At 33.7% G+C, this 15,750-nt stretch overlaps 1 protein-coding gene across 1 annotated transcript in view; it reads right to left on the bottom strand.

The window, feature by feature from the left end:
* Positions 1 to 240: 240 nt before the first annotated feature.
* The window catches only part of LOC149806999 (PDZ domain-containing protein GIPC1-like), a 50,229-nt gene continuing 34,719 nt past the window's right edge, over positions 241 to 15,750 (bottom strand). Inside the window, exon 5 of the mRNA XM_089960529.1 lies at positions 241 to 9,725. Coding sequence (XP_089816655.1) covers positions 9,538 to 9,725 — 188 coding nt within the window. The 3' untranslated portion in view covers positions 241 to 9,537. The remainder of the gene's footprint in view (positions 9,726 to 15,750) is intronic.

Consider the following 15,750-nt stretch of genomic DNA (forward strand, 5'->3'; position numbering starts at 1 on the left):
GCTTAGCTTAATAATAATAATAATAATAATAATAATAATAACAACAACTACGACCACTATGTGCTGACAAAATATGGTGAAGATCACTTCTTAATAAACACTGATCAAATGATTAAATAAAAGTCAAATTTAGACCCTACATTAAGAAATAAGGGTTCAATTTCACATGCCAGTGGAGATCACCATGTAGCTGCAGTGGGTCAATGAAGCAGGTGAACAGAAAACCATCAACAAAACAAATTAGAAGTGTGCTGACATTTTTATTTCAAAATGCATTATATGCTGGTGGAAATTAAAAACAGCTGAATTGTAGCTGAAAATGTTACAACAATCAAAATGCTGCTGGTAATGAAAATAAGTTAATTTCAGCCCTGCAATAGTCCGGTACAGAATATTCACTCAGTACAGCAACATACAAGCGTGATGTGTGATTAACATTGTGTACTTTTGCATAAACTAGCTCTTATTGTGTCCAAGTTAAAAACAAGAATCCCAAGAAGAAACTTGTGCTCTACAGTCTGAAAAGAATTTACGGAATTCAAAATAAGACCATCTGTTCTAATTAACTGTTCAGTGTTGAACCCATCTCTGATATACATGTACCTGAGCAACAAGATTTTTTAAAATTATGCACTGTAGCAGTCATATTGGATGAAAGATCACAACCATTTTCTTCAAGAACCAAACCAACACCATTAGAAGAAGTTTGGTGAAAACCCCATTCTGATGTGACCATCAATTCAGAAGAATAAGTGACATTATGTTCATTGTGGCAGGGATATTAGATGCAACTAAATATCATAATTAATCTTCTGGTGAAAACATGATGATGTGACTTCCTATTATGGAGTAACTAACAAGATTGTCAAGATAGCATTGGATGTCAAATCAGTGCCACTGCATTTAGTAATCAGCTTGAATTCATACGAACACTTACAGTGAAACCCCAATGTTGATATGGCCTTCCATCTAGGAGAAGCAATCATAAGATTTGAAAGATAGCCACTGTCATGGGGATGTGGGGATTAAGATAGGCAAAATTTTTTTTATTCAACTAAGCACCATAAAAAGTCAACAAACATAGCAACAAGATTATTAAGATGGCTGCTGTGGTGCCCATACTGGATGAAAGATTGGCACCATTTTCATTTATGACCAATCAGACATAAGACATCTAAAGCGAAAACCTCATGTTGATATGATCATCCACTGAGGTGGAGTAGTGATAACAAAATTTTCAAATGACTGCGTTGGTGCCAATATTGGATATCTGGGTAGAACCGTTTTAATTTAATACTGTGTTTGGAAAGTTTTAAGGCAATTATCCAAGAATTATTCTTGTTTAAAAAAATAAAGCTATGCCAGTGTGACTTTCTGTTGAGGGGTGGCAATAACAAGATTTTCAAGATGGCTGCCAAGGTGGTCATACTGGATGTCAGATTGGAACCATTTTCATTTAGGACCATCTTGACAGCATAAAAAGTTTTTCAGTGCAAACCCCATGCTGACATCACCATTAAGGAGGAATGACAATAAAAATTTTAAAAGGCCCAATGTGACCACATTGATTGAATGAATTACAGACATCACAAGAATTACGACGCAAACCCATTAAGGTTTGGCTTTCCATACAGGATAAGAAGCAATAATAAGAGTTTCAAGATGGTTGCCATAGTGGCCATATTGGTACCATTTTCATTTACGACCAACTAGTCACCATACAACCCTTGTTTTAGTGAAAACCCTATTGATACAACTTTCTCTTCCGGCAGATTAGTGAAAACAAGATTTTCAAGATGCCATGGTGACCATATTGGACATCAGATCAGCACCATTTTCTTTTAGGACCAACTAAACATTGGAACCAATGTGTATTAAGATTTATGGCAATCCTCCAAGTTGTTTATTAGGATCAATGATAAGAAACTCGTGCAAATGGACCTGCAACTCTCAAAAATTCTTATAAATCTGTCAAATATTTATTACTGCAATAAAATAACATTCCAAAATTCTCTTTCTTTAAATGTTTGCGTAAAAAGGACTAGTTTATGCAAAAACTAATGTAAAATACCCATCACAGCTAGAGTGGACCAAGATATCAAATATACCTATCACTAATTAAGGTATGTGTGATGTTAAGATAATTTGCTCATAATAATGTTGCATTAAAAGGAGAATAAATATTCCTGAGGCTAAATTATGATTGACATTTGTAGCCAAGGAAAAACAAAGTGCTTTTGATTATAAAATTTCATATTGTCAGATGTGATCATGCTAATATTAAAACTTAAAAGAAAACTGCTGTATAGACAGATTTGTAGCTGTCATGCTGAACATGCTAACTGCTGTATAGACAGATTTCTAGCCGTCATGCTGAACATGCTAACTCATTTCAGACAGTTCTCAAAAATTACAACTGACAAACAGAAAGCATAATTCAATGCATATAGGAAAGTATCACTGTATACCCTTCTATGTTAATTCAAGTGTGCAACTGATATACTGTAAAATCTACTGCAAGACAGAACCTTGTCATTGCATAAAAGTCTACCTGCATCGGATGCTTCTGGGTTAACCTAAGTGCAGATGAACTGAATATTTACATACTGGTATTATATTCTGAATATTGATGGTAAAGTTTATGTGCATATTTTATGCAACTGTTAATTCATGACACCTACCCTATTAAAATGAGCAATGTGAATAAAGTCAGCTGATAATTCATTTCAACACCCTAAATCCTCAGACTCAAACATTTTCTATCAAATTTTAATCAGCTTCACAAAATGGCAAAAGCACACAAAAAATAATCAGCAGAAAAAGCAGACTGTCATTAAAAATATGATCAGACGAGTTCATTATCTATCCGTAAGTGCCAGGTTTAAATAGTTGTGAACCAAACTAATAAACACTATGATGGGATTAGTACATTCTCTGTATCCATAAATGCAAGGTTTAAATAGCTGAGAACCAGACTGTAATAAGGATTATGATGGAACTGGTTAATTTTCTGTATCCATATGTGCCAGGTTTTATGGATATTTGTCAGAAGTTGGATTGAAGGAGCAGAACTGAATAACAAAAGGAAATGGCATTCACTGAAGAAAAAAAGTGTACACAACAAAGTTCTTGAAAGACTTTTTAATTTCGCACATTAGACACAATGTATTTGATTCCAGGAATGTTAAGGCTACATAGATAAAAAAATATATGTAAAATTTAGTTGGATCAATTACGGAGCCACTTGAAACGAACTGACAAAAAAGGCAATCAGCATTCAAACTGGAATCTGATCTCGGCCCAGTTTGACTAAAATTCTCAAAAGTTCTCATCAAAATGAGATTTTACATCATCTTAAGATGCTTTAAATATTGACGTCTTTGTCAGGTATAATGAAAAGCTTGCAAATCACTTCTTAGTTTTAAAATTTAATCCACAGAAACCTTTCATTACAAAAATCAGTTTAAGAATTCCTCCAATCTGAAAAAATCCTAACAAGTTCTTGTTTTTTTTTTTTTTTTACAGATATGGCAATTCTCCTTTATTATTTTATGACTATTTTATTCCAAGAAACCTGTTCAATTTCTATGAAAAAGCTACTGCTAAGAATGGTATTAAACAATTTCAATTTGAGGAAAATATTTTGAGATATTTTGTGAAATAAGTTTGAATCCAACTTCCATTTATCTGGTTGTCTCCTCAAGATGCAAGCACATGTGTGAGCAATTTAAAAGATGTCTACCTGTGCATCCAATTAAAATGTTTCAATCTCAGTTGAACAATGACATATAGATTGAAAAAAAGATACATCAACATCACAGAAACCATGTAGCTACCATGATTATTAAAAATCTTCTGCTCTTTTCAACTAAAATTATAGTAAATACAAAGTTCTTTTAGGAATTTATATAGAATAAACATGTACATTTAAATATTAATTACAATGCCTTTTATTTTTAAATTTTCAACATTACAAATACAGCATTTCCAGATACAAAATTATCCTTTATCAAGTAATTAATTAATTATCCTGATATTTAATTATGAGTACATTTCACGACTCCAAATGCAAGCATAGTCCATGTTTTCCTGTATAAAGAACGGTACTTATTTATTGGAGACTTCTATTTTAGTTTTTAAAATCTTTTTGTATAAAAATTTATATTTTACTTGCTGAAATGCTTTATTATTTTTAGTATCTGGCACTCTTACAACTACAGCATACATTAAAAAATGAGTAAATAAATTCTCTGGCATAAACAGAGAACTGTGTAAAGAAAATGCTGTCAATATGATTACCTGGAGCACACCAATGAAAGAAGCCTGCTTCAAAACTTTAATCAATCTAACTCCATCTCAAATGATGTTTCAAGGACAGCTACAGAGGCAATCTTGTTTTGAAAGATTTGTGCTAAAAAGTTAATTTAAATAGGTTGGTATTTTTTATCCAAGCTGCCTTTATAGGGGGGTGGAGCTTTTATAAATCAATTCATTGAGAATAACCCCAGTAATCTGAAGCAGACGTACATGAATCTTGGACAGTAAGCTTTGATTTATTAACCTAGATCAACTATTATGGAATGTGTGTGTGTGTGTGTGGACATACATGCCGTGAAACCTCTTACGACAGAAACCCCTGACAACAAAATTTTTCATTTTGAAGGGTTTTTGGTTTAATAATTTCACCTAAGACTATATATTATCTGATGACTTCTGATATACAACTAAATCCAATTAAACATTCACATATAATTTTTACTAATCATCAACAGCATGTAAATTTTGAAAGCAAATATGTGGAAATCAGGTCTTTGATGCCTCAGTCCAAGTCACATATAACAGGCACATCCAGTGACCTTTGCATTTCACTGAAAGACAGTTGGATGCTACAATAAACATCTGCCAATTGTAGCTGTTTTTTAATAGTACCACCTTTTGTGGAAAACCCAATCAAAACGAAAGGCCTTCGAGGAAAACGACAATGATGTCATATTATGTTGTTACTATTTATGATACAGTTAAAAACTGCTATTGAAAGTAACCGAGTCAGATTATTCCCAATCCACAATAAAGGCTGTTGATTTTGTTCAGTAATTTTGGTTGATCAGTCTTTGGACTATGAAGGTTTCAATAAATCAGATATATGATCAAGTATTCCTGTAGGCAACAATGTTATTGCATGCCTATTCACAAAGAATTATTTAGGCAATGTGTTCTATTTATAGCACACTGCATTTTTGGATTATAGCACATGTATAATTGACAACCTGCACAGTAACATGATATGAGGTCAAGGGTTAAATAACATTCTTATGCCAAATGCCCTGATAAAATTCCATTTTAGTTTAGTGTCAACCTGATATTTGGGATTCAAACTTTCTTTGTGGTTTCAGAGTCATGGTAAGTTTACTGAAATTAAAGTAGGTACAATTTAAGACTGGAAAGATGACTTGATTTCAAAGGATTCTGGTTTGCTGAGGTTTCTGAAATGACAGCTTTGATCTGTGTTAGTGTGTATGTGAAAAAAGTCCATGTGTTCATAAATAATAAAATTGTTTGATTCAATAATAAATCAGTAATATATTTGTGGTCTATTCCTCTTAGTGCTTTTCCATTACCAGCATTGACACTATTCATATAGGTACATTATACTGTCAAAGTAACAATCTGATGTCAAGACTTACGTCAAACTATGTCATCATTGATAAAGAAAGATATTAACAACTTTATATCATACATAATACCTATGCTAAAAAACACATTTGAAAGACTGAAACATAACCATGAAATACACACCATAGTTGGAACAAATAAACAAAATCAACACATCTGAAAGTAAAATCAGACAAAATACCTTCACAACACATTTTTGTCCAATGGACTACATTATACAAATACTCTCAACAATGTAAGAATATCAATGTATTGATGCAAGGTACAAAATGGTCCATACAAATAAAAACAAAGAATACTTTTTCAACACATCCTACATAAGTTAGTTTTGTTATTGTTGTGTCATCAAAATGTATCAATGCATTGACACAATGTATAATTCAGGCCATAACTTTACAACACTATAATCCTGTAATAGTGTATTTGTTCATGAATCTGCTTATAAAGTACAACATTTAGTGTACATTTTAAAGAGGAATCATCTGTACATAGGTACGAAAAAGCAATACAGACATCTATATTACTAATTTTGATTAAGTTTAAGACATAAACACAAAGCTATACAAATGTATTCATCCTTGTTTCATAGTACAGTCTACAGATTTCCAGCTTCTGCAGAGTCTGCTACACTACTTCACTGTTCTTTGTGTAATTTAATAATTCTTACAAGGTCATGTCTGGTGCAGTTTCCCCATACATTAACCCAGTTGAAAATATTCATTTAAATACAGGATTCTGATATCAGGAGGGAAGATATTTCCTAATTTTGGTGAGCAGTGCTATCTTAGAAAAAGTTGACTTATGTACATTATTAACATGTACACCTCAAAGAAGAAAACTGCCAAAGATGTTTATGATCTAAAACATTTTCAATGGTTGCATTCTTAAGATTTAATAGTCTAGATTAATCTGGTCCATAATATTGCTATGGTTATTAACATGGACTTAATCTTATCCTGATTTAAAAGCATTCTGTTATTCTTATACCAGCATTCAATAATCTCCTCTTTTATAAACTTAGATTGGATGATATTTAAATATGGAAAAGAAGCATGTCATGTTATGTCATCTGCAAATATGTCTGTACTGAAGATCTTAAAAGTATATGGCAGGTAATTAATAATAATTACAAATAACAACAGACCCAATAATGACCCTTGTGGAACACCAACCATAATAACATTTAATTTATAAGATTATTGTGTACATACATGCAGCCTTAAGTGTTAAATATAAGAAACAAACCCTCTGTGGCAATGTCATATACATTATTGTAATCTTGACCTACTATATCAAGGATTTTTGGCAGTATGTTTTGCAAAGTCTTTAGACAGTGTTGGCAAGACTGAAATTGGCCTTCAGTTACAGGGACCATGATCAACACCACTCGTATTATTTTAGCACATTTAAATAGGCCTGGATATTCATTTGTCTTAATATTTATATTAATTATATGTGTAGCATACTTGACAAATGCTCATGCTAAATGTTTCAACAGATATGGTCCAATACCATCTAGTCCTGCAACTTTTTTGACATTTAGGCTAATTAATGTTTCATTTATTTTTGTTTCTGATGTAAATGATGAGGTCTTCCTGATAACTTAGTATTCCTTCAAATTTCCAGTGTTAAAATTTCCACTTTCCTCATAATGTATATCTGAAATTTTGCTAAGAATTTATTACAAAAACATTTGCAATTTATCTATCCTGTCTGATTTATTACAAACATTTGCAATTTATCTATCCTGTCTGATTTATTACAAACATTTGCAATTTATCTATCCTGTCTGATGCTGAACTTAGATGTTTGTAGACAGAAAATTTAAAATGGGTTTTGAACATGCAAGATTGCTGTCAAAGTCTCCAGTTTCAAGATTGGTTGATCTGCAAGAATTTACACACTTGGAAACACAGACCAGCACACCAGTCCAGCCTCCAAATTCTTAATATCACATCCTTCTAACTCGAATCCATGAATATGTACCTACCTGAAGAGCATCCATGACAATGAAATGAAAGTGCTAAAAAGAATAAAGTATGAATATATTACTGATTTCCTGCTGAATTTATTTTTATTTATATATATATATATATATATATATATATATATATATATATATATATATATATATATATACACATACATACATACGCACATACACAGGTCAGAAACATATATAAATCATTTCAATCAGGAACTGAATCAGCACTGCGTGGAATGACATTTTATATATTTATATCTCTTGATTAAAAACAGTGCTCTATATGAAATATAACATGGAATGTACTGGATAAATTATCAAACAATCAAACTTTAACAAGATACGCATTGGTAAGTGTTGACATTGGCACAAAGTTTACACCACACTAAAAACAATTTTAAAACTGTTCAAAATATTTCACTAATTAGCTTTAAAAACATCTAAAATTTTGTACATATAGTACAACATAACAGAAAATCATTATTTATTTTGTTAAAAAACACTTGTTGGTATATGTCTATTTTCTGTTCACCTGCAATGAACCTTTACATAAGTTTATATATATACAATTTAACAGGCTGCCATATCAACCACTGTTACAGGCTGACAACATTTGGGAGCTTTCTGAAAATTGCAGAAAAGATTTTGGACTGAAAAGGAATAAGCACCATAATAGATTGCTTAGAAAATATGGATTATAATGTATGTAACTGACAAAATGTATACCTTTGCTGTTCACTGATGGATTAACACAATTTAATATTTTGTCACATGTATTTCTCATGTATATTTCATCCCATGCTGGCTCTGTCCAGATATAAAAGATATCACAACATTTATTTTATCAGAAAATGAACCAGTATGGTCTAAAAGTCCCAGATGTTAAATCATACAGTAGGATTTCAGTTTGCCCCTGGAAATCTACGTTTTCTTATAATGTTTCACTCTTGTCTAAAACTACTTAACATAAAGTTTAAGTAATTTTTAGAACTTTATCTACATTATCATGACCATGTCTTCTATTCAGTGTTAGGTCAATACCGTAAAATTAAGCCAAGAAACTTGTCGCTAGTCTGAAATGAATCTGCATATCTGATCAAGCATCCTACATCCCTCGTAATATAGATATGACAGATTATGGACACAGTATATACTTGCTTATAGGTCGAGTCTAACTTCAAACAACATAGATCTTGACCTGCCATAGCATAATGCACCTGCATACCAGGGTCTATGTTGTCTGTTCTACTGGTCACTCCTATCAAATGGCACAGACCCAGATCTGCTGCCACATTATGCAATGGCAGATTGGAGTCTATGCAGTTTGCAGTTGGTCTTGACTTATAAGGCGGTATATATGGTACAACAATTCTGGACACAAATTTACAGTGAAAGTTAGAATGCTAGTGTGACAGACCACAGTATTTACAGCTGAGGTTACTAAAAAACATTCATTGCAGGCAAACGGTAACTTTACAGCAATGACCTATTATTGAATTTGTTTGTTTTATGAAGCATTCCAACAACACGAGGCGACAACTAATGTATGAAACAATCCTCTGGAATGTATGATACATTTGTAACGCAACTAAAATTAAAGGTCATTTTAAAGTCTTCCAATCATCATAGACACCTTTATTGAGTACAAGTTGTTAAATTTGCTATTACTTGGATGAAATGATAAAGATGATATGGAAAACTAAAGGACTATTGAACTGACGAAACTTGAAGATGCAATGATAATTTGGGAAACAATCTACTGTACTTAAAATGGGATTTCTTGTTAGGTATTTCTGGTGCTGTTAATAAAGCATATCTAATAAGAATAGCAACACTTATGAAACAACACACACAATATAGGCACATGTGGTGTCAGAGTCCTAGAACTGTTCATTGAAGTCCTTCACTGCACTTTCTAGTCGGCCACTCTTGGCATCTGTTATAGCTCCCCATAAGTCAAATACAAAGTCATCAGTAAATCCAAATCCTCCAAGGTCAGAATTATCCATGGCAACTGCGAAGTCATGTGGGTTATCTTGTTTTTTGCCAATTTCCCATATGGACTGAGCTTTAAACAAAAGAAAAAACATGTAGAGAACCTGTCTGTTTGCATCTCACTCTTTTACAAGACTGTAACTATTACCTGGATAATCACTGATGGTTTATGTATTAGCAGTAACTGTAAATAAAACTGCATAACCAGTTAAATGAACTCCTCATTCCCTCCTTGTAACACCAGTTAAATGAACTCCCCAGTCCCTCCTTGTAACACCAGTTAAATGAACTCCCCATTCCATCCTTGTAACACTAAGCATAAAAACATGGGAAGTTGAACAGATTTATGTGCAAATCAAAAACATGAATAAATGTCTCATTCCTACCTTCTGTTCATAAAGATAATTTTAAACATGAATCGAAACAGTGTAATACATCGGCCCCAGTTGTAGCCAGATGCTATAGAATGTACCGTAATGTTTGGCTATTCTAAGATACAATACAAAATAATATTAAAACCATCCTCTGTATAAACATGTACACACATTTGCAAATAAAAATCAATATTTTCATCCTATAACAGTTCAGGCATCTTACGGTTTTACAAAGTTATGCTAACATTAGCAATACATAAGTTTCACATTTTGCACCTGAATGGTTCTTACATTTTGGCATTGGTACTGTTTACTACATTAAATGGTGGAGAATATGGAATAATAATTAAAGGTGTAACACATACCTAGATCTCATGTAAAAACAAATGGGAAATATCTTTTCGTCAGTGTGTGTAACATGTCAGTTTCATAAGCTTTTATTATATAGTAATTCTTGATGATTCACACTCTGTGCAAGAAATTGTTTTGAACGTGTTTAACCTGTATGGTTCAATTAATGTAATATGGGTAAATGGTTAAGGAATTTACTCATCATTTCAGTTCTACTTTTGTGGAAATTCCATGTCGATTTGACCATCCATCCATCCAGAAGAAGCAACAATAATAAGATTTCCAAGAGTGCTGATGTAACAACAACAATATTAGACATTAGTGTAGTGTCAATTTTTGTCAATGACCAAGTAGACATTTTAAGTTTTCTGGAGAAAGCAAATACTTCAGAAAATTAGTTTTTTCCGATAATACTTGCCTGATCACATTTACATTATGATAACTCTCTTTTACCTCTAAATCCCTCCCTCCCTTAAAGGTGTAAAATCATCTTTCTGTTTATATATAGGCATATGGTTGGAATTGTTAAGGTAATCTATCTTTCTTACCTAATAGGAGCCTACAGGTATACCAGAGTGTAACAGGTATACCAGAATAACCAGTCTACAAATGAGCGACCTATCATAGGTTGCTTGTGGGAAAGGTGGAAGGAACTTTCAGCGATGTGATCAAATGAGTACTATTGGTGCAACATATTTAGTAACAAGTTTGCTTTCTCTGTCAAATACATTTACTGATAACATTAACATTAAGTGAACTGTCAAAGCAGCATAAACACGGATCATACTACCTCTACCGGTGTCATCCAGCGGGAGCATGACAGCTCTTCTAAGATTAACTTCTCCTAACTTTAGTAACATAAGGTACAGATTCTGAATATCGACAGGTAGAGAGCCCACTCTTTGTGAAGCAGCTGACCTGTCCTTGATAATGAGTCATCTAATACACTGAACTAGACTTGTGGTTTTTGGAGTTGAATATTTGTCTGGTATTGGGCACACCATTGAAGCTAATCCCATACCATGATGCAACTATCCAATAATTTCATCCCTCCTTGTTTGAAGCAGTACATAAACATGAATGAATTATCTGCCATTATCAGGACTAATCATTGTTGCAAGTGTTCCACTCAATGTGGGAGGCAATGAGAATGACTTTCTTTTCCAAGAGATTCACATGAAGGGTCTTCTCTTGATGAGTCTGCTTGATGCCATCTCGCAAAGTCTAGAAGTCCAATTATTTATGGTTGAGGTTTTCTATTTGTTCTCACCATTAGCTAATTCCTGTCTTGCCACTGTAGGAAGTGTTTGATGTTTTGTCATAATATGGTGATCCAGATGGCCAATGATCAATTACCATTGTGCCTGTAGGGCCACATATATGTGACATATTTAAATGCAGCCAAGGTGTAAGAAGTCTGCTGCTGCAACTGAATTGGGCAAGGTGTTGAAGGAACCCCCTTCCCTAAAGAAATGTCTTGGCTGACATCCTACTCATCACACAAACAATACTTTCAATGTGTTTGAGAGGAATTACAAATTGTTCAATAAAATATTCTTGGGCTAAAACATTAATTTGGAATTACAGTGAATTTAGACAAGTATTTTTTGATTATATTATTGTGATACATCAAAAGACTGTGAACATGTCAAAACATTCCATTCCATTGGCACATTAGCACATTTGAGACTACAGGCACATCAACACATTCAATATTGGAACTTATCTGGAATACCACTGAAATTCAATTAGAACTTCATACATTTGGACTTGCGATAAAACTTTCAGGCCTATTTAGCATTTAATTCTCAATACTGTACATTTTTTAATTTTTTATTTCATATTAAAAGGGAAAAAATTATTTGTTGAATTTTACAAAACTTGTTGCTTTGTGTTCTTTTCTGTTAATTAGTTTAAGACCATAGACTTGTAACAACAATGAGTCACTCATGTGTGGTTAAGTTCTGAAGGACAAACTTGTTGTCATTATCTGCATTTACAGAAACCTTGAACTCATAAGTAGGAATGATTGTAAGTGGATGGGGGACATTCTAACATAAGAAAAATCCTATGGACTTCCTCTTCTGCCACCTTGAAACTAAATTCCATCCTCTCCATTGTAGGATTGGAATGTTCTGGTATTTCTGTTTCATCCCCTTCATCAACTTGGGCATTGTCCTCCTCCTGCACACCCCAAGGCCAGGGATTCAGCATTCTGTATGATAACAATGATGATGTATCATATCATGCATCATCATTTTACCAACCTGATATGCCATCAGTAGTGCTCACATGACTGAATGTTGGTCCATCTTGAATGACTTGGCTTGGTTAGGTGCTGTAAGCAAAGCCAGTTTGCTATGTATTTTCATAGCAATATTTGGTCTGGTCAGTCAGTCAGTTCAATTCTGGATGACTAGCTGTGTGGGTTGTCTGCTTTCAGAAGAATTGGATGGATGACTGGCTTGCCCATTTGAGTGTGTGTGTGTGATCTGGATTTTTAACGTAGCTTTAACAATTTTTGAGTCATATCACTACGATGTCTGCAGTGTGACAGTTTATAGTGCTGTCTAGCACTGGGGCATCATGCCGCAGACCTGTAGCATGATGTCCCACCCAGTCACATTATTCTGACCAGTCCTTACACTAACCTCTTAATGCTGAGCGCCAAGCGAGGCAGCCATTAGTACCATTTGGTATGACTTGACCGGGGATCGAACCCATTACCTCCCGCATCCAAGGCAGATGCTCTAACCACTAGGCCACCAGAGCAGTCACTTGCCAGTTTGAGATGACAGACTCTTGACCACTGTAACTGTACATAGCCTGTTCATACAGCTGAATTGTTTGGTCAGCAATCAGGATGGTGCATGAAAGATGTTATATGCATGCTGGTTACTTGTACAAGTTAAACTAAAAGCCAGCAGTTTGACCAGCTGACCTGTCATACAAGTCCAATTGTATTTTGGTTGGCTCAAATGACTGGCCAGCTATCTTTCAGTACAAGTCAACATGTCAGTTTTCACATCTAGCTTGAATATTTTCCTGCACAGATAGTATACATGATACTCGTAAACACTCATGCTTCACTAGAGGGGATAAGTTTGACTTTAAAATTTCACCTCATAGATGGTCATATTTGACCATGAATCCTCAGGGCTGGGGTTTTACGCTTATCCCCAGTGGATTCCAACATAAATCAATTTCACTCACCAAATATCATCTACAACAAAGTCTTATGAAACAATGAGATCATATTCAGTTCCAATGCTTGATTGGAACAGCCCTTGCTTAGTGACACAGTATGTTCTTGTACTCTTTGTTGCAACTTCGTGGGGATGAAGTGGCCATCTCAACATCTCCATAAGACTAATCTGTGATTTGGATGTCAGCTAAGAATTTCTTGCTTTGATGAAATGTTAAGTTTTTTGAGCTGTTTCTTCAAAATACATTAGACCAAGTATTTTCCAACCAGTAAGTATAAATATTTAATGTTTGCACTGATGAGCACATGGTACATAGTAAATGTCTTGCACATATCCTCTACGACTCTGAAATGACAACATTTCTTGCACTTAGCTGTCATGTATCTCTGTAAGGAAGAAGCAAAAAACCAAACAAGTGCACCGAAAATGTTAACCAGTGAAAATATAAATGAATTCACTGGAATTCACAAAACTGTTGTATACACCATATAAAACAATATTCTCACTTGCCAGTAACCACTGAAAAAGTGGATGGTTACATTTAAATAGAGAATAAACTGGATTCCTGGAGGTCCTTGTTTACATCATTAAGCTGAAAACTGGATACATCTGGGTGTACCAGTATGCCACCTAGCAGTGAGAAAGGAGATTTAACCTATAACAGTTGCTTCCCTTTCTTTACAGACCTAAGTTTATTTTGTCATTCAAGGAGGGGTCCAAGCTAGCAGAGAGTAATCCTCTAAAAATGATCAGGTAGTGTTCCTGATGGAAAAAGACCCATGTCACCAATTCTTTCTGTTCAAAAGGAAAAGCAATTAACCAGATTTGCAAGATGTCTGTCATGGTAGCTGTACTATAGGTCATTTATAACCAGCTACAGACATAAAAAGCCTTTCAGTGAAAACTCCATTAAGGATTAGTAGCAAGATAATGACAGCCATATACTTCAATGTCTGATATTTAGGATCAACTAGGCCCTGGGATGAATATAATGTTTGTAAAGTTTCATGGCAATTGTCTAAATGATTCTGGAGAATTAGTGATAACAAATGCTAATGGATGGACATGTCAGACAATGGACAACAGATAATCTCCTAAGCATATTTTGACTATGACCAGTTGAGTCATAAAGAAAAGAATTAATGTTTGTGAATTAAGGGATAAACCTACAAATTAAAAATCTCATTAACCTTAATGAATGGTGCTCTGATGATTATTTTTACCTGGTGAACTTCCTCAACAAAAGTGCAAAATACATTATACGATATATGTATGTTGGCTCTGAGGAACAAATGTGAACTTAAGTCTGTGAATATACTTCTTTGCAGAGATATAGCTGCTCTTCAGTTTTGGAAATCAGCCAAAGAAATGCATAAGTAAACTATTAACCTCATATATTGAGAAACAGCACTGATGAAAACAAAATCAAATCAATAACAACATTTTTATGACTGTCAGATCCTATTTCATTAAAAAAACTTCTCTGACAAAAACACTTCATGCATTAGCTTGCAATATCTTTCTTTATAGATAGCCCTCACAATCAACTCGCAAAAGCTCTTTGCCAAATATAAATCATTAAATACCTCAGCTATCAATCATGGAAGATACCAAATACATTATATAAAATTGTAAAAAAGCTCAAATAAAATACTGTATGTACTCGTGTACAAGCTGAATAATTTAGGAAAATATAAAGGCCTAGAAAGAAGGGGGGGGGGTCGACTTATCCATGTGTGAATATCTAAACTTGTCAGTTTTTATGTCTTTTTTGTTGATTCTGTCAAATTATGCACAAATCTAAATTAGGCAGAAACAATAAGAATACAGAAAATTAAATAAATTACTTTTCAAACAATTTTATACCATTTCTTTTAAATAATCATGCATGCCATCCTCAAGATAATTATACATGTATTTTTAAAAAAAATATAAGTTTACCTAAATAAATGCATTTAGAGTAGGGTAGGGTAGCGTTTAACGCCATTTTTCAGCACACGATAGGCTATACTGATCACCAGTAATGCATTTAGAACATACCTCATGCATCTTGAGATGTCTTGGATTTATTGGTCGACTTATACATGGGTCATGCACTTTTTAGTGTTTATACCTGTTCAGTTGGGGGGTCAGCTTATATGCGAACGGGCTTATATGCAAGTATATA

Source organism: Sinohyriopsis cumingii, chromosome 1 (genome assembly GCF_028554795.1).
Source record: "Sinohyriopsis cumingii isolate HCF-2022 chromosome 1, ASM2855479v2, whole genome shotgun sequence".
In the NCBI taxonomy this organism is placed as follows: domain Eukaryota; kingdom Metazoa; phylum Mollusca; class Bivalvia; order Unionida; family Unionidae; genus Sinohyriopsis; species Sinohyriopsis cumingii.